This window comes from Lampris incognitus, chromosome 20 (assembly GCF_029633865.1).
Source record: "Lampris incognitus isolate fLamInc1 chromosome 20, fLamInc1.hap2, whole genome shotgun sequence".
Classification (NCBI taxonomy): Eukaryota; Metazoa; Chordata; class Actinopteri; order Lampriformes; family Lampridae; genus Lampris; species Lampris incognitus.
In genome coordinates, this window is record NC_079230.1 from 4824894 (window position 1) to 4844478 (window position 19585).

Consider the following 19585-nt stretch of genomic DNA (forward strand, 5'->3'; position numbering starts at 1 on the left):
TGTCAAGAGACTCCAACTGGTCCAGAACGCATCCGCCCGACTTTTAACTTTCACCAAATCCTGGCACCACACCACCCCAGTCCTAAAAGACCTCCTCCTGCTTCTTACATATAAAGCCCTTCACAAACGGGCTCCCCCATACCTCGCCGATCTCCTCTGCTCCTACCAACCGTCTCGGTCCCTCAGATCCACCTCAGCCTCCCTTCTCTCCGGCCCCCAGGTCCAAACTCCGCAGCTTTGGTGACTCAGCCTTCTCCAGAGCAGCTCCGGGGTCTGGAAATCATTTCCCCAAATCATTAGAGACTCAGAATCCCTCCCACTCTTCCAATCCCGTCTCAAGACACACCTCTTCTCCATTGCCTTCTCGTGCCCCTCCCCCCCCCCCTCCCCGTCCTCTCCTCCACCCCTGGTCTGGGGCAGGCTGGGGACTGAGCGGTCCACCTGCATCTGTGATTTATGATGTTTGTTTTTCTTGCCCTGTATATCTGCCCCCCCCTTCCCATCCACCCCTGTATGTCTGCCCCCCCCTTCCCATCCACCCCTGTATGTCTGCCCCCCCCCTTCCCATCCACCCCTGTATGTCTGTCCCAGTGGGAGATACTGCTGGTGTGGTGTGGCTGCCGCTTCTCCCTCTCGTAGCCCCCCTTCCCATCCACCCCTGTATGTCTGCCCCCCCCCTTCCCATCCACCCCTGTATGTCTGCCCCCCCCCCTTCTCATCCACCCCTGTATATCTGTCCCAGTGGGAGATACTGCTGGTGTGGTGTGGCTGCTGCTTCTCCCTCTCGTAGCCCCCCTTCCCATCCACCCCTGTATGTCTGCCCCCCCATCCACCCCTGTATGTCTGCCCCCCCCTTCCCATCCACCCCTGTATGTCTGCCCCCCCCCTTCCCATCCACCCCTGTATGTCTGCCCCCCCCTTCCCATCCACCCCTGTATGTCTGCCCCCCCCCTTCCCATCCACCCCTGTATGTCTGCCCCCCCTTCCCATCCACCCCTGTATGTCTGCCCCCCCCTTCCCATCCACCCCTGTATGTCTGCCCCCCCCCCTTCCCATCCACCCCTGTATGTCTGCCCCCCCCTTCCCATCCACCCCTGTATGTCTGCCCCCCCCTTCCCATCCACCCCTGTATGTCTGCCCCCCCCTTCCCATCCACCCCTGTATGTCTGCCCCCCCCCTTCCCATCCACCCCTGTATGTCTGCCCCCCCCTTCCCATCCACCCCTGTATGTCTGCCCCCCCCCTTCCCATCCACCCCTGTATGTCTGCCCCCCCCTTCCCATCCACCCCTGTATGTCTGCCCCCCCCTTCCCATCCACCCCTGTATGTCTGCCCCCCCTTCCCATCCACCCCTGTATGTCTGCCCCCCCCTTCCCATCCACCCCTGTATGTCTGCCCCCCCCCTTCCCATCCACCCCTGTATGTCTGCCCCCCCCTTCCCATCCACCCCTGTATGTCTGCCCCCCCATCCACCCCTGTATGTCTGCCCCCCCCTTCCCATCCACCCCTGTATGTCTGCCCCCCCATCCACCCCTGTATGTCTGCCCCCCCCCCTTCCCATCCACCCCTGTATGTCTGCCCCCCCCTTCCCCATCCACCCCTGTATGTCTGTCCCCCCTCTTCCCATCCACCCCTGTATGTCTGCCCCCCCCTTCCCATCCACCCCTGTATGTCTGCCCCCCCCTTCCCATCCACCCCTGTATGTCTGCCCCCCCTTCCCATCCACCCCTGTATGTCTGCCCCCCCCCTTCCCATCCACCCCTGTATGTCTGTCCCCCCCCCTTCCCATCCACCCCTGTATGTCTGCCCCCCCCCTTCCCATCCACCCCTGTATGTCTGTCCCCCCCCCTTCCCATCCACCCCTGTATGTCTGCCCCCCCCTTCCCATCCACCCCTGTATGTCTGCCCCCCCCTTCCCATCCACCCCTGTATGTCTGCCCCCCCCTTCCCATCCACCCCTGTATGTCTGCCCCCCCCCTTCCCATCCACCCCTGTATGTCTGCCCCCCCCTTCCCATCCACCCCTGTATGTCTGCCCCCCCCTTCCCATCCACCCCTGTATGTCTGCCTCCCCCTTCCCATCCACCCCTGTATGTCTGCCCCCCCCTTCCCATCCACCCCTGTATGTCTGCCCCCCCCTTCCCATCCACCCCTGTATGTCTGCCCCCCCCCTTCCCATCCACCCCTGTATGTCTGCCCCCCCATCCACCCCTGTATGTCTGCCCCCCCCTTCCCATCCAACCCTGTATGTCTGCCCCCCCTTCCCATCCACCCCTGTATGTCTGTCCCCCCCTTCCCATCCACCCCTGTATGTCTGTCCCCCCCCTTCCCATCCACCCCTGTATGTCTGTCCCCCCCCTTCCCATCCACCCCTGTATGTCTGCCCCCCCCCCCTTCCCATCCACCCCTGTATGTCTGCCCCCCCTTCCCATCCACCCCTGTATGTCTGCCCCCCCTTCCCATCCACCCCTGTATGTCTGCCCCCCCCCTTCCCATCCACCCCTGTATGTCTGCCCCCCCTTCCCATCCACCCCTGTATGTCTGTCCCCCCCCTTCCCATCCACCCCTGTATGTCTGCCCCCCCCTTCCCATCCACCCCTGTATGTCTGCCCCCCCCCTTCCCATCCACCCCTGTATGTCTGCCCCCCCTTCCCATCCACCCCTGTATGTCTGCCCCCCCTTCCCATCCACCCCTGTATGTCTGTGTTATGTTCATCTGTCGTCTTGTTTCACTCCATTTATTGTAAAGCGACTTTGAGTACTAGAGAAGCGCTGCATCAGATTGATTGATTATTACTACGTGCGGGGAAACCAGGTGTGATGTGGTATCCCCCCCTTGCTGCAACATTGACATGCTGCTAAAAGAGACTTGAGACTTGCCTGATTCACATTCCACTCCCACACACACACACACACACACACACACACACACACACACACACACACACACACACACTCAGCCCACCGCTGAGGATCATGTTGGTTTTGAGCAGCAGAGAAACGCTGAGGCTGTGGACAAGATGACATAGCCGAGTTCACACAGGGAGTCGATGACTCATAATGTCCACGAGATGGGTGCAACCGTCGGACACACATGCATACCAGACTAACACTATCGACTACCGAACTTCTGCTGGAGGGAAAAAAACGTAGCCTCCGTTCATCCGGTCGTTTTGGGAAGAAGAAGAAAAAATGGAACAGCGTCTCAGTGACGTAATCAATCCGCGCATGCAAGCGCGACACCGCCCACTTGTGGACAAACAACGTCATAACTGACTGTAAACCAAACAATAGTACGCAGTAACACGGAGTCATACAAACACGCCGGTGTCATATCTCAACACTGATGTTGCCTGGCAAGGACAACAGGGGGCGTTGGCGACTTCGCATCGTCCAGGAAAGGCAAAGGATCCCAGGACCGTGCGCCAGCCACGCTGCAGCTCCAGCCGGGGACTGGTGAGTTCTCCATGTCTGCCCGGGGCTCGTTTATGCTCGGAGGTTGGTGGTTCCACTCGGACTAGGAGCCGTGGTTTCAGACGTGCGTTGGTCGTGGACAGAGCTGGGTAACACAACCCGGTCTCACGAGTCTGGCGTGCAGCTAACGGTGACTTATGGGTGGAGGTGTGGTGATGGGGGGGGGGGGTATGCTGAGGAACATGCATTACTGTGGGTCATTTTTGCGGTACATCGTATCTGGTATGAAACTGCTCCCAGCTGTATGAGGTCAACGCGTCATTTGAAACAGTATTGTCAAGCTGTCGGTATGACACGACACACAGTTGTTGCCCCAGAAAAATCAGTTGCACTGATTGGATCCTCGGTGAAGCGCCTCCCCCTCATCTGCTGGCACCACTCTGATTTACTCTGTCTTTCCATTATCTCACCATCTCTTCCTCCGTTTCCCAGCGTTTATTCTGAATCTCCTCCAGATTCCAGATTCCGGGAGGCTGCGAGGCCTCCGGACGTTGGTCGGCCGGTGAGGCCGAGCACCGGGCTTCGATCGCCGGCCGCTGAACCTACCAGAGTCCCAGGCTTGCGGGCCTTTTCCACGGCGCACCGGCGAACGCTGAACACCCGTCCGCCTCATGAGCGCCCCGAGCGGCGAGGGCGGCGGTCCAACTCGGCCGGCACCGAGGCGACTCCTGCGTGGTTCCGGAGTCCTCGTGGTTTTACAGCCGGACCGGCTCATTCGCCATCACACTCACTTCTGTTTAACTCACAAGCGGCTGCTCGTGCACGCGCCCGCAGCGGCGGTGACGCGCCGGCGGGTCTGCGCAGATTCGGGTGAATTTAGGCGCAGTTTTTATGGAGGACGGAAACTGCCTTCAATAGAAATGAATAAATAAATACGCATAAATAATTAAGAAAGAAAAACCTCTCTTGTCAAATAAATGTCCAGTTCCATTTAAACACGAATATGCACATTAATTGAAAAATAAATAAGTAAATAAAATGTATCTGTGTCAAAAATTCTTTGTTTTTGCATTCATTTATTTTCCTATTAAATTATTTCCCAATGTTTTCTTTTACGTTTAGACGCGGCGTTTGCTTTGAGGATATTGATGAGAAGTAAACAGGAGGTCAGAAGGAGTGACCTCCTTGTGTCTGCGGGTTTAGGGAGCATACCACAGGGTGCCGAGAGAGGAGGCGTGGTGTTGTATGAGGGAGTCAGGAGCGGCAGAGAAGTAGGTAAAGGTGGTGCAGGATATGTATGAGGGCGGTGTGACAGGGGTGAGGTGTGCGCTCAGAAGAGATGAAGAGTTGCAGCACAGACTCCACATAGGACACAGTGACGTAGTCCTCACCTGATAACGCGTCTGTGAATTCCACCAGGGGGTTTCAGAGCCTGGTGCACTGACTCGAGGACTGCCAGGTCTTGCCAGGTCAAAACGAGGTGCCTGGTATGTTTTTGTTTTTTGGTCTGAGGCCGAGACTTGAGAAATTGCTCGCTCCTGCTCCAGCACCCGCTCAGTCGTCTTCTGCCTGGACCCCCACCTGGTAGGGGACTCTGTGATCAGCTGGTGCGCCGCAGTGATGTTAAGCTCCTTCTGTGCTGTAGCCAGGTCTCTCCTCCTACTCCTCCAACTGAACGAGGAGCTGCTCACAACCTTCTTGCAAACAGCAACAGCGCGCTCAACACGGGAGTCAGTCATGCTTCCCTCTGAGAACAAACACAAACACTTAGAAACGAGCTAGTAAACGAGATAGTAAATGATCCAGTAAGTAATATAATTAACGATATAGTAAATGATCTAGTAAATAATATAATAAACGATATAGTAAATGATCTAGTAAATGATATAATAAACGATATAGTAAATGATTTAGTAAACGATATAGTGAAAGATATAGTGAAAGATATAGTAAACGATACAGTAAGTAATCTAGTAAAATATATAGTACATGATATAGTAAAAGGGCTAGTAAAAGATATAGTAAACGATATAGTGAATGATCCAGTAAATGATCCAGTAAATGATGTAGTTAATGTAAGAAATCCAACAATTTAGTCACTCAACCTAACACCAAAATCATTTTGACAATTACAGATTTACTAAAGATCTCCGAACAAATTGTTTTCTGGCGGCAATATGACAGTTATGCTTCATATCCTTTTAATAAATACATAACACCGCGCGCGCGCGCGCACACACACACACAGAAGTCCTCGTCCAGCTAGATCTAGTAAATAATATAATAAACGATATAGTAAATGATCTAGTAAATAATATAATAAACGATATAGTAAATGATCTAGTAAATAATATAATTAACGATATAGTAAATGATCTAGTAAATGATATAATTAACGATATAGTAAATGATCTAGTAAACGATATAGTAAACGATATATTAAATTATCTAGTAAATAATATAATAAACGATATAGTAAATGATCTAGTAAATAATATAAGTAACGATATAGTAAATGATCTACTAAACGATATAGTAAACGATATCGTAAATGATCTAGTAAATAATATAATTAACGATATAGTAAATGATCTAGTAAATAATATAATAAACGATATAGTAAATGATTTAGTAAACGATATAGTGAAAGATATAGTGAAAGATATAGTAAACGATACAGTAAGTAATCTAGTAAAATATATAGTACATGATATAGTAAAAGGGCTAGTAAAAGATATAGTAAACGATATAGTGAATGATCCCGTAAATGATCCAGTAAATGATGTAGTTAATGTAAGAAATCCAACAATTTAGTCACTCAACCTAACACCAAAATCATTTTGACAATTACTGATTTACTAAAGATCTCCGAACAAACTGTTTTCTGGCGGCAATATGACAGTTATGCTTCATATCTTTTTAATAAATACATAACACCGCGCGCGCGCGCACACACACACACACACAGAAGTCCTCGTCGAGCTGCCAGTTTCCGAGTCGTCATGCGCTCCGCGTGGTCTTGTTGTCACGTGGTTAACGTAGCTCGTTAAAGTAAAGACGGCAAGTTGCCCACGGACTGCCAAGCCGTAGGCCAGGATCCCAGGACCGTACGCAAGCCACGCTGCAGCTCTGGTTCGGGTTCCATGCCTGCCTGCCTGCCTGCCGCTTGTTGGTGCCTGCAAAGCTGTAATGTTGTGGTCCCAGTCTGGCTAGGAGCCGTGGTCTCAAACGCGTGTTGGGCGTTGAGAGAGCTGGATGACACAACCCGGTCTCCCGAGTCTGCGTAGTCCTAATCCTTTCCGTGAACTTCTGCGGGGAGCTGATGCGTCAGACCGGGCTCGGAAGAAATACGGTGACTAAACGACCCCCTTTCGACCCGAACCCCCTCTTCCATCAGTAATCATGTCAGTTACCCATCGGTAGAGCTCGTGAGCTGAACCCTGAACCGGCCGAGGAGCTGCTGCTTTGAATGTTCGCTATGCCGGCCTTTTCTGTTTGTTTGGTATTTTGTTTTGTTTGGTTTGGTTGTTTTGTTTTGTTTAGTTTGGTTTGGTTTTTGTTTTGTTTGTTTTTGTTTTGGTTTGGTCTTGTTTGGTTTTGTTTTTTTGTTTTGTTTTGTTTGTTTTATGTTTTTTTGTTTGTTTGTTTTGTTTTGTTGTGTTGTTTTCTTTGTTTTGTTTTTGTGATCCACCTGTTATGCTCGCGCACCAGAACCTGACCCGTGTGGCGAAACCCAGGACAGACAGACACGAGATGACTTCAAAAGCTACAAAGGGGGGTTTTATTGTGGGAGGGAAATGTGTGGTGAAAAAAGGCGTTCTGTTAGTGGGATGTGTGAATAAACTGTGTGTGGTGTCCCGTGGTTTGCGTGTATAACTATGTGTGAGTGTTCTTAGCCTATGTGTGGTGCGGTATGTAAATGACCAGGGGGTGTTGAAAAAATGTGCGTGCCCCTGGCGAGAAAGTCCAGTCCGTGATCCAAGAGGGGTTGTCCGAGAAAATCCAGGTCCGAGATCCGGGAAGTCGAGTCCGAAAGGAGGGGTCCAGATAGAGGGACAAGGGGGGAGATCGCAGGAGAGGTCCGGGGAGAAAGGTGAAGGTCGCTGAGGACGAGGGAGACGCGGGGAGCCGTGGAAATCGCGGAGGGAGAGTCTTGGGAGGAAACAGAGACAGGAAGATAAGACACTGGGGAATAAACAGAATGCAAGGAAGGCCGCTGGAGGGCTTGTCAGAACTTTACCGCAGGGTTCAGTACGTCGAAGCCCTGAGAGACGTTCTGGGAGGCTTTTTGTAGAGGGCTGCCTGATTGCCACGGGTGTGCCTGATGGATGATGGCAAACACCTGGTGCAGCGCAGCGCTCGTCTCCTCAGAGCGCGAGCCGAGCGCTCGGATGTTTCCGGCACGTCCGAGCTGGGGGCGTGGCTTGAACGTGCCGGGGAGGGGGCAGCTCGGGGCGGTGTAAGCACAACACCACCAGTCATGTGTTGTTGGCCAGTGGTGGCTCAACAGCGGGGTATGACATTCGGTGTGTGGAAAGGTGTTTGTTCATTGTAATATGTTGTGCTACTGGGAGCTTTCATTTCCTCCGTTGGCTTTAATATAGTTCCTTTTAACGCAGCCCGTCGGGTGTCGTGTGTGTGAATGGGTCGGGGGGGGTCTCGTCTCTACTTTAACAGGCAGACAAGTAAGTTTCAGCCAATCTCCTCATCGAATCTAGACTGCAGACAAACTCTGCTCAACTCTACTCGCTTTTTCTGGGTTTCCATTGGGCAAAAGTTAGGGATGGTACCGGGTCCTTTCTTCGGTACCACCTCCGTCGAGGTTCCGAGTGAGTTGAGCCGATACTAAAAGGTGAAATGAAAATATCGCTATAACTAAATAAATAAATAGAATATAAATATGTCTTGTTTGTATTTATTTGAATATAAATAAAGTCTTATAAAATAAATAAATAGAATATAAATATGTCTTGTTTGTATTTATTTGAATATAAATAAAGTCTTATAAAATAAATAAATAGAATATAAATATGTCTTGTTTGTATTTATTTAAATATAAATAAAGTCTTATAAAATAAATAAATAGAATATAAATATGTCTTGTTTGTATTTATTTAAATATAAATAAAGTCTTATAAAATAAATAAATAGAATATAAATATGTCTTGTTTGTATTTATTTGAATATAAATAAAGTCTTATAAAATAAATAAATAGAATATAAATATGTCTTGTTTGTATTTATTTGAATATAAATAAAGTCTTATAAAATAAATAAATAGAATATAAATATGTCTTGTTTGTATTTATTTAAATATAAATAAAGTCTTATAAAATAAATAAATAGAATATAAATATGTCTTGTTTGTATTTATTTAAATATAAATAAAGTCTTATAAAATAAATAAATAGAATATAAATATGTCTTGTTTGTATTTATTTGAATATAAATAAAGTCTTATAAAATAAATAAATAGAATATAAATATGTCTTGTTTGTATTTATTTAAATATAAATAAAGTCTTATAAAATAAATAAATAGAATATAAATATGTCTTGTTTGTATTTATTTAAATATAAATAAAGTCTTATAAAATAAATAAATAGAATATAAATATGTCTTGTTTGTATTTATTTAAATATAAATAAAGTCTTATAAAATAAATAAATAGAATATAAATATGTCTTGTTTGTATTTATTTAAATATAAATAAAGTCTTATAAAATAAATAAATAGAATATAAATATGTGTTGTTTGTATTTATTTGAATATAAATAAAGTCTTATAAAATAAATAAATAGAATATAAATATGTCCTGTTTGTATTTATTTGAATATAAATAAAGTCTTATAAAATAAATAAATAAAAATATTCCAATTTAAATATAGATAAAAATAAAATGTAAATAAAATGTATCTAAATATAAACAAAATCTGACGGCTGGTCGGTCGGAGAGAAATGGAACAGCGGTGTTTATAAGCAGGAAAGGCCGCAGCGAGTCTCCTGGAACTTGTATTGTAGTTGATCATGTGTGTTTAAAAAGGTTGTCAGCCAATCTCCTAGTTACACTAATCATGTTCACGTGACGCACACATTTAGAGCTGGTGTGAATAAAACACTGTTGGGCGCTGGTACACAAGGGAGGGAAAACTATATAGTCAACACGCCCACAACTGACCAGCGGGGCTTCGCCGTGAGGGGGCGCTATCTGCAGGTGAAAACCACATCCCAAAAAGTAAAGCGAGTAGAGTGGTAAGAGAGCAGTGGCGTTGAGCCGGTAGCACGTGGCGAGTACTGCGTCACGCGCCCCACTCGCCCACAGCAATGCCAAGCGGCGCTGGACAACCGCGCGACGGAAAACTTCATTGTTTCTTTCTTTTCTTTCCGAAGTCTTTTGCTTCTTTGTTTCTTGCTTTTAGTCGACTTCCCCCTCGACAGCTCTTGCTGTTCGGGAGACTTTTCTTGTGTGTGTGTGTGTGTGTGTGTGTGTGTGCGTTTTTGGGTTTTTTGGATGGGACTCATGGCCACGAGCAATGCAAAGAAGAACAAGGACGGAAAGAGCGACAAAAAGGTGAAAATACCACGAGACCGGAAACGGAACGAACGAGCGAACAGACGGCGGACGACAGAAGTGGTGACGCAGGTGGAGAAAGGAGAGAGAAATCTGAGCGGTGGAAGTGGAGGTGGGGGGAGGTGAAAGAGTTACCACCATGGAAATATTGAAGGAGGTGAAGAAAGAGTCTTGGGGGGGAGGGGGGTAGTTGGTTGCAGAGGTAGAGGAGAGAAGACTTTTGAAGTCACCGTGAAGGACGAGGACGGGAAGTCCAAACTGAAAGGGACGCTGATTCACGCCAGAGACGTCACAGACCCTGACGTGGTGGTGTCCTTCATCAACCTGCCGGTCTCTCTGAAGGACTGGAAGATACTGGCAAAGACTGGGGAGCGAAGGTGCTTTTGCCAATGAAACGACGCATGTGGCCTGGAACAGGATTGGCTGATGGAACGAGATTCATAAAAGTACTTTTCCAACCACCAGCTCCCGTTCACTCCCCTGCTCCTCAACATGCGAGACTCTAAGAGGTGCAGAGCAGTCCAGAGTCATCCACGACAGACAAGTTGGCGTGTGCAGACTCTGCATTAAACCTGGGCGCGCTTTTACAGAGTGCCCAGAGTTTACTTGCTTTAATGGAGGCAAGAGGGGACACTACATCAGAGACCGTGACGAGCGGAGAGACCCTCATAGCACCTGGCACTGGGCCGGATCCGCCCACCGTCCGGCAGATCCGCATAGGAATCCCCTCCGCTCCTAGGCCGCCCCGCGCCTCTGGCCAGGGTGTGGCCTGCTAAAGTATTGGCCGTTGTGCAAAAAGGCACCGGGGCGGATCCGCGCCAGTTGCTGTGCTGCATCCGGCCCGGATCTGGCCCAGTTTCATTTTGCTGTCTGGGACGGAGAGAGAAGAGGAATGAAGTGGAGACGAAGAGGTGGGAGCAGAGGAGAACGTTGTAAGAGAAGATGATGACGGAGAGCAGATGGAGGAGGTGGTGAAGCGAGAAGGAGAGGGAGACGAGAAGGCAGCTGAGGATGCACCCATGGAGGCGGAAGGTGAGGAGGAGACTGACCGACCGACCGACCGACCGACCGACCGACCGACCGTGTTTGCTTTGACCGAGATGGTCAAAGCAAACACAGCAAGTCTCACAATAAGCATCGGCAGGAGGACCGCAACCGGGGCCACGGCGGCACTGACAGGAGCCATGATGGCAAGGACAAGAATCACGGCGGCAAGGACGGGAGCCGAAGTCGAAGCCAGTCCCCAAAGAAGTCCAAAGACAAGAGTAGATACAAATAAAGGAGGGAAAGAGGAGCGAGACTGTGTGTGTGTGTGTGTGTGTGTGTGTGTGTGGACAGTTGTGTGCATGTGGTTGACATTCATCCACGGTAAATCCTGCAGGCATCGCGGAAAACGCGCCATTGTCAACAACACGCCAACAAACAGGAAACTGGTGTGACGGCTGCAGTAGAAACCGGAAGTCAGTGGACCACAGTTATGCACAGAGCCGACTGTGAATACAAGACATACATACACTACCGTTCAGAAGTTTGGGATCACCCAAACAATTTTGTGTTTTCCATGAAAAGTCACACTTATTCACCACCATATGTTGTGAAATGAATAGAAAATAGAGTCAAGACATTGACAAGGTTAGAAATAATGATTTGTATTTGAAATAAGATTTTTTTTACATCAAACTTTGCTTTCGTCAAAGAATCCTCCATTTGCAGCAATTACAGCATTGCAGACCTTTGGCATTCTAGCTGTTAATTTGTTGAGGTAATCTGGAGAAATTGCACCCCACGCTTCCAGAAGCAGCTCCCACAAGTTGGATTGGTTGGATGGGCACTTCTTTGAGCAGATTGAGTTTCTGGAGCATCACATTTGTGGGGTCAATTAAACGCTCAAAATGGCCAGAAAAAGAGAACTTTCATCTGAAACTCGACAGTCTATTCTTGTTCTTAGAAATGAAGGCTATTCCATGCGAGAAATTGCTAAGAAATTGAAGATTTCCTACACCGGTGTGTACTACTCCCTTCAGAGGACAGCACAAACAGGCTCTAACAGGTACTATTTAATGAAGATGCCAGTTGGGGACCTGTGAGGCGTCTGTTTCTCAAACTAGAGACTCTAATGTACTTATCTTCTTGCTCAGTTGTGCAACGCGGCCTCCCACTTCTTTTTCTACTCTGGTTAGAGCCTGTTTGTGCTGTCCTCTGAAGGGAGTAGTACACACCGGTGTAGGAAATCTTCAATTTCTTAGCAATTTCTCGCATGGAATAGCCTTCATTTCTAAGAACAAGAATAGACTGTCGAGTTTCAGATGAAAGTTCTCTTTTTCTGGCCATTTTGAGCGTTTAATTGACCCCACAAATGTGATGCTCCAGAAACTCAATCTGCTCAAAGAAGTGCCCATCCAACCAATCCAACTTGTGGGAGCTGCTTCTGGAAGCGTGGGGTGCAATTTCTCCAGATTACCTCAACAAATTAACAGCTAGAATGCCAAAGGTCTGTAATGCTGTAATTGCTGCAAATGGAGGATTCTTTGACGAAAGCAAAGTTTGATGTAAAAAAAATCTTATTTCAAATACAAATCATTATTTCTAACCTTGTCAATGTCTTGACTCTATTTTCTATTCATTTCACAACATATGGTGGTGAATAAGTGTGACTTTTCATGGAAAACACGAAATTGTTTGGGTGATCCCAAACTTTTGAACGGTAGTGTATACATACATTTATTGTGCTATTCATTTTTCTCTTTAACCCAGTTCTCACGAGCTGGTCCGGGTCCCACCATGGTCTCGTGCCTCGTGTCTGTTGCCGCAGGAGCCATAAAAACAAAGCCAACATGGAGCCGCTGGAAAACGCCGACACACGTGTAGACCTTCGTCTCCTGTACCCCCGTGTGTCTGTTGTATTCTCGCTCCGTGTTCGACGTGTTTATATGTCACCTCTTGTGTAACGTTGCATCACTTCAAACATTCTTAAAAGTCCGTTAAAACTCGAAACGAAGGAAGAAAGTCGGATTTCTTGAAGACCCGTCACCTTGACCTCACTGACATTCTCCAGCGGCCGAGGTCGGGACTGAAGCAAACAGGGAAAGTAGAAAGACATGTCCCGGATGGCAAAACTGCTGTGGCCCGGACCCGCCCCACACTGACACGTCATCCGGCCCACATACCGCGTGGAATGATGGCACTTGCGAGGTCCGCTCCTGTTTGCCAGATGTGGGCCAGAACCAAGCCATAGCAATGGCACACGTGCCACATGTTTGCCAAAGGTGGCCATATTAGTTTTGGGATATTTGGGCCATATTCACCATTTACCACACGGGCCACTTCAGGGTCACATCCAGACTACATGCTGCCCAGAGCACCGCGTCTTTGCCAAAAAAGGTCCACATGTGATTTGGGCCAGATTTGCTATTATACATGTGGGCCACTTCAGACTCACATCCATTTTGTCAGGGCCAGAAGAAGACCAGCAGTGCCGCATCGTTGCCTGAAGTGGCCCACATCCGGATGGTGTCTGGGGTCACTTTCTATATCGGCTGCTTACCACACTTTGAACGTTTGTCCTGCACAGGGGCAAACGGGTGGAGACGTGCAGGGAGGAGGGAGAAGGCGGGGTAAGAGTGGTCTCTCAGCTGGTTCTGGACTGGCCTACTTAACGAAACACACTGCACGTTATCAAGCGATGCGTGCTGAACAGGTCAGCAGGCTGCCATGCGCAGACGCTCACTGACGTATTTACTACACTGGCGTGTTCATCCGGTGGTTCTCGGGGGCTTTGAAAGTAATGTGTCGTATAGCGCCCTCTGGTGTCCAAATACAGTTCCACCAACCCTGTCTCTTCATACAAGCAGATACTGGAACTGATTATGTAACATGTCCGTCCCCTCCTCCTATTACTCGTACTAACAATACTACTGCCACTGCCACTACTGCCACTGCCACTACTACTACTACTACTACTACTACTACTACTACTACTACTACCACTGCTACTACTACTACAACTACCACTACTACTACTACCACTACTACTACTACTACCACTACTACCATTACTACTACTACCACCACTACTACTACTACTACAACTACCACTACTACCACCACCACCACCACCACCACCATTACTACTACTACTACTACAACTACTACTACTACCATTACTACTACTACTACTACTACTACCATTACTACTACTACCACTACTACCACCACCACTACTACTACTACTACAACTACCACTACTACCACCACCACCACCACCACCATTACTACTACTACTACAACTACCACTACCACCACCACCACCACCACCACCACCATTACTACTACTACTACAACTACCACTACTACTACTACCACCACCACCACATTACTACTACTACTACTACTACCACCACCACCAAGACTACTACCACTACTACTAATACTACAACTACCACTACTACCACCACCACCACCATTACTACTTCTACTACTACTACTACCACTACCACCACCACCACCACCACTACTACTACTACTACAACTACCACTACTACCACCACCACCACCATTACTACTACTACTACCACTACTACCACCACCACCACCATTACTACTACTACTACCACCACCACCGCTACTACTACTAATACAACTACTACCACCACCACCACCATTACTACTACTACTACCACTACTACCACCACCACCACCATTACTACTACTACTACCACCACCACCGCTACTACTACTAATACAACTACTACCACCACCACCACCACTACTACTACTACTACTGCTACTACTACTACTAACTACAACCACTACTACTGCTAGTGCTACTACTACCACCACTACTATTACTAACTATAACCACTACTACTGCTAGTACTACTACTACCAGTACTACTGCTGCTGCTGCTGCTACTACTACCATTACTACTACTACTACTACTACTAACTACAACCACTACTACTTTTGGCTGCCGTGCATCACCCAGGTAGGTGCTACACGTTGGTGGCGCTGGAAGTGAGTTGTCCCCTTCAATGTGAAGCATTTTGGGTGTCTAGAAAAGTGCTTTACAAATGTACTGATTATTATTATTATTATTACTACTACTAACTACAACCGCTACTACTACTGCTACTATTACTACTACTACTAACTACAACCACTACTACTTCTACTACTACTACTACTGCTACTATTACTACTACTACTACCCTCCATAGTGTAAAGTACAGGCGGTCAGTGGAGTTCTCGATATTTCAACTGAACGGATGAGCCGGGACGTTTTATGGATTCTTTGTATTTCCTCTCCTCTGGCGACCGCCGTGATTGGCTGGGTTGGTCACTCATGTAGGCTGTGGTGAATGGAGACTGGGAACAGTTGCACTGTACGACATTAGGACATATAGATTCATCTCTCATTAACGATGAGATTGTTAATCCAGAATGCAGGACCCATTCTGCTTGATTTAAGATCCACACAAATGAAGAAATCATGCGGAGGCGTGACGAGAAAAGCTCAGATTTCGCTTTAATATACGTTCAGGCATTGAAAGAGAAGGTGAACAGTTAGATCTCAGGTTTGAGCTCTAGATCAAACTATCATTCTTCTAAAAGACACTTGATGGACAGAGAGAACGGGTTGGGGTAACGTCACGAAATGACACAGACTAACCTACAAGATACTCACCTTTCCCTCTGCAGGTCTGGTTAAGACGTCTGTATATTCAGCTTTTTGTCGACGTGATTACAACGTGTTAACCGCCCATAATCACACTCACACTACAAGCACTGACACAAGAGTTACACCGTCGATTGTACTGTGTGTTGCATATGTTCGTCATGCATGCAGATGACTCCACCCTTCACAACATGAAACACGGCATCGGTACTGCTGCTCACGGCTTCCCCAAAACTCACATGTGCTCTCAGTACAGATCACTTTATTCATTTTAGACTCAGACGAGTGATGTCTTTCATGGTACGTCAGCATTTTAGTGAATTTAGATAAGGAAATGTTTGATTTCCATTGGTTTTTGCTGATGTCTTATGTCCAGTGTATGTTTGTTATACAGAGTCCCAGCAACATTGGAGTCCTGTTTTTTTCTTAACTGGTACCCAGTTATATAAAATGTTAGGGATTACAGTCACATTATATTCTCATTTGTACTGGATTTCACCGCTGATGGTTAAAGAAGGATGAATCAGTTCATCTGGACACAACGTTTATTGACAGAAACGTTCCATCCTCATCTGAGTGACCTCCTCCGTCTCACCTGATGAGTGAGGAAACGTTTCTGTCAGTAAACGTTGTGTCCAGACGAACTGATTCAACCTTCTCTTACCTAGATTATTGAGCATGCATCAAGACCACTGAGTGTTTCTGATTTCTCTGCATGGTGTTCAATAATAGACCTGCGATGACTTGCAAAGTTAAAACTCGTGGTGAAAAATGAAAGCTGAAAACTTGTTGTTACAGTAAATTGGGTGTTTGTTATGAACCCAGTTGAGTTACTTGACGTCATCTTTCTGACTCGATTTTTAAATTTGTGACAAACTTGTTTTCGGCATCTTAGCGACTCAACATCACCAAAGTGCCCATCATCTCTTCATCTGGGTATTCTTCTTCAGCTCTTTCGTTTATCCAAAGGAGTTGATTCAAGTGCAACTGGACTTGGTATATATCCATGAAGACATTTCGCCTCTCATCCAAGAGGCTTCCTTAGGATAAATTCTGAGTCTCATCACCAGCCAGTCAGACTAGCTTGGTCTAGTCAGAAAGGCACGAACTGAGGAAGCCTCTTGGATGAGAGGCGAAACGTCTTCACGGATATATACCAAGTCCAGTTGCACTCGATTCAACTCCTTTGGATAACCATGACCTGGATGAATGAGAACATTCACAGACTCTATCGTTTAGTTCCTGCTCCGCTCTCACATGCTGACAAACACCAGTCTTGCAGAGTACGCCAGATCAGCCAGGTAAAGCAGGAAGTTGAGCGCTGTGAGCACAGCGGCGGCAATCAATTTTGGCGGCCTTGTGCCGCTGTGATGACGCTTGTCAAACTGGAACACGGGCCAGATGATGGTGGCGGTTAAATACATGATCACAGCCAGCAGGCCGTACGCCGACAGGAACTTGGAGAAGGGGATCGGCAGACAGCTCGTGCACTCACCTATGCACAGCACTACCACAGCCATGGACAGGATGAAGCAGATGCAGTAGACCGCCATGCACCACTTCAGTGCCGCGTTACCGTCGTACGACACTGGCTCACTCACCAGGATGAAGATGACACATGCCACCGAGGTCTGGCACACCTTCAACAGGCCTGGGGCTGTGGCCATGTAGCCCGCCACCTCCCCAGGCCTGGCCTTGGACAGGCTCACTTCCCCGATGTAGGCCACCACCGCTAGGCAGGAGAAGACAGTGGAGGAGATGCGGTGGTCTCGCGTCTCACCGTAGGTCGTCTGCTGCTTGAGGAACCAAAGTGGGAAGATGATGGAGGCGGAGAGGCAGAGGAGGGCGGCGTAGCAGGCCATGGTGATGGGGAAGTTGGACCAGGACACTGGGACTCTGGCCTGAAGACCACAAAGCTCCACCAGCAGGACCAGAAGGGTGCCGGTGAAACTAAACGCCCAGCAGAAGATGCACCAGTCGGCCATCCCTCCTTGGCTCAGCATAGCTCCATGGGCTGCTACGCTGAAGGCCACACAGGTGAACACCAGGGCTGCCACTCGGACCCAGAACAACTGGGAGGTGGGCAAGAAAACCAGCGGCATGATGGGATGTCCCAGTTAGAGTGGAGATGAAAACGACTTGTGTAATCAAACACGGTGGTTAAAATGAGTCTCTTGTGTTTCTGTGGCTTGTCACATACTCAGTCAACGTTCATCACATGTCCTGCAGGGAGACAAGAAGAGAATATTACTGAAGATGTTAGACAGGTTAGCGGGAACGAGTTAGCTTAGCTTTGACTTGAGACGGAAAATGCTGACAAGGTCTTACTGCAGTCCAATCAAAGACACATAATTGCAAATCTCTGTTTGTTTGTTTGTTCGGATCCACAATAGCTATGACATTACAGCAGCTATTCTTCCTGGGGTCCACACAGAACTTCACTTTGTGACAATACACTAACATTACAACCAATAACAATTCAAAACACAGCACATGTCGACAAAGATAGAGACGAGAGCACACACAAATGAGACAACACCCCAGGAAATAACCAAAATCTATATAGAACATTTCAGTGACTGGAACTACTGCACCCCATTTCCATACAGTCTACTGTGATCCCACCTAGCAGCCACCATATAGTAATCATATGTGTGTGTTTGAACTATGGGTGCAGTCAGTTTACAGCAGGATTTCCGCATTATTAACCTGCTATTTTTAAATACACTGTTTTGCAAAAAAAGACCCACCCTAATACCCCGAACGACTATAGGCCTGTATCTTTAACCTCGCTTGTTATGCAGTGTTTGTTTGTTTTTTTTAAACTGACTTAAAAGGGACTTCTGGACAGGACGGAGCGTCTTCTCAACCCATTGCAGTTTGTATATCGAACCAACAGGGGGGTTCAGGATGCAACCACAACTCCGCTTAACTTCACTCACAGCCACTGAGAAGGTAGTGAGAACCCTGCCGGACTGTTGATCGTAGAGTTCTCGTCAGCCTTCAGGGCCACGCAGCCTCACCTGCTGGTGCAGAAGCTTGTGGGACGTTGTGGGTTGGACCCAACATTGCTAGATGAATTTTGGACTTCCTCTTCAACAGATCTCAGAGAGTGAGAGTGAAAGGACACTTTCCACTTGACTTCCACATCAACCGGCTCCCCTCAGGGCTGTGTCCTCTCTCCTCTCCTATACATCCTGTACACTAATCACTGTGTCCTCTCTCCTCTCCTATACATCCTGTACACTAATCACTGTCCTCTCTCCTCTCCTATATGTCCTGTACACTAATGACTGTGTCCTCTCTCCTCTCCTATACATCCTGTACACTAATGACTGTGTCCTCTCTCCTCTCCTATACGTCCTGTACACTCATGACTGTGTCCTCTCTCCTCTCCTATACATCCTGTACACTAATCACTGTGTCCTCTCTCCTCTCCTATACATCCTGTACACTCATGACTGTGTCGTCTCTCCTCTCCTATACGTCCTGTACACTCGTGACTGTGTCCTCTCTCCTCTCCTATACGTCCTGTACACTAATCACTGTGTCCTCTCTCCTCTCCTATACGTCCTGTACACTAATGACTGTGTCCTCTCTCCTCTCCTATACATCCTGTACACTAATGACTGTGTCCTCTCTCCTCTCTTATACGTCCTATACACTCATGACTGTGTCCTCTCTCCTCTCCTATACATCTTGTACACTCATGACTGTGTCGTCTCTCCTCTCCTATATGTCCTGTACACTCATGACTGTGTCCTCTCTCCTCTCCTATACGTCCTATACACTAATGACTGTGTCCTCTCTCCTCTCCTATACATCCTGTACACTAATCACTGTGTCCTCTCTCCTCTCCTATACATCTTGTACACTCATGACTGTGTCGTCTCTCCTCTCCTATACGTCCTGTACACTCATGACTGT

At 47.5% G+C, this 19585-nt stretch overlaps 1 protein-coding gene across 1 annotated transcript; it reads right to left on the bottom strand.

Annotated features, from left to right (window-relative positions):
* Window positions 1-15483: 15483 nt before the first annotated feature.
* LOC130130660 (myeloid-associated differentiation marker homolog) lies at window positions 15484-17876 on the bottom strand. The gene has a single exon (XM_056300422.1). The coding sequence runs from the start codon at window positions 17758-17760 to the stop codon at window positions 16912-16914; it is 849 nt and encodes a 282-aa protein (XP_056156397.1). The 5' UTR covers window positions 17761-17876; the 3' UTR covers window positions 15484-16911.
* Between the last annotated feature and the right edge of the window lie 1709 nt (window positions 17877-19585).

What these genes read in the sequence shown, in the direction of transcription:
- LOC130130660 (XM_056300422.1), bottom strand. Translation starts at nt 17,760, where the DNA reads ATGCCGCTGGTTTTCTTGCCCACCTCCCAGTTGTTCTGGGTCCGAGTG.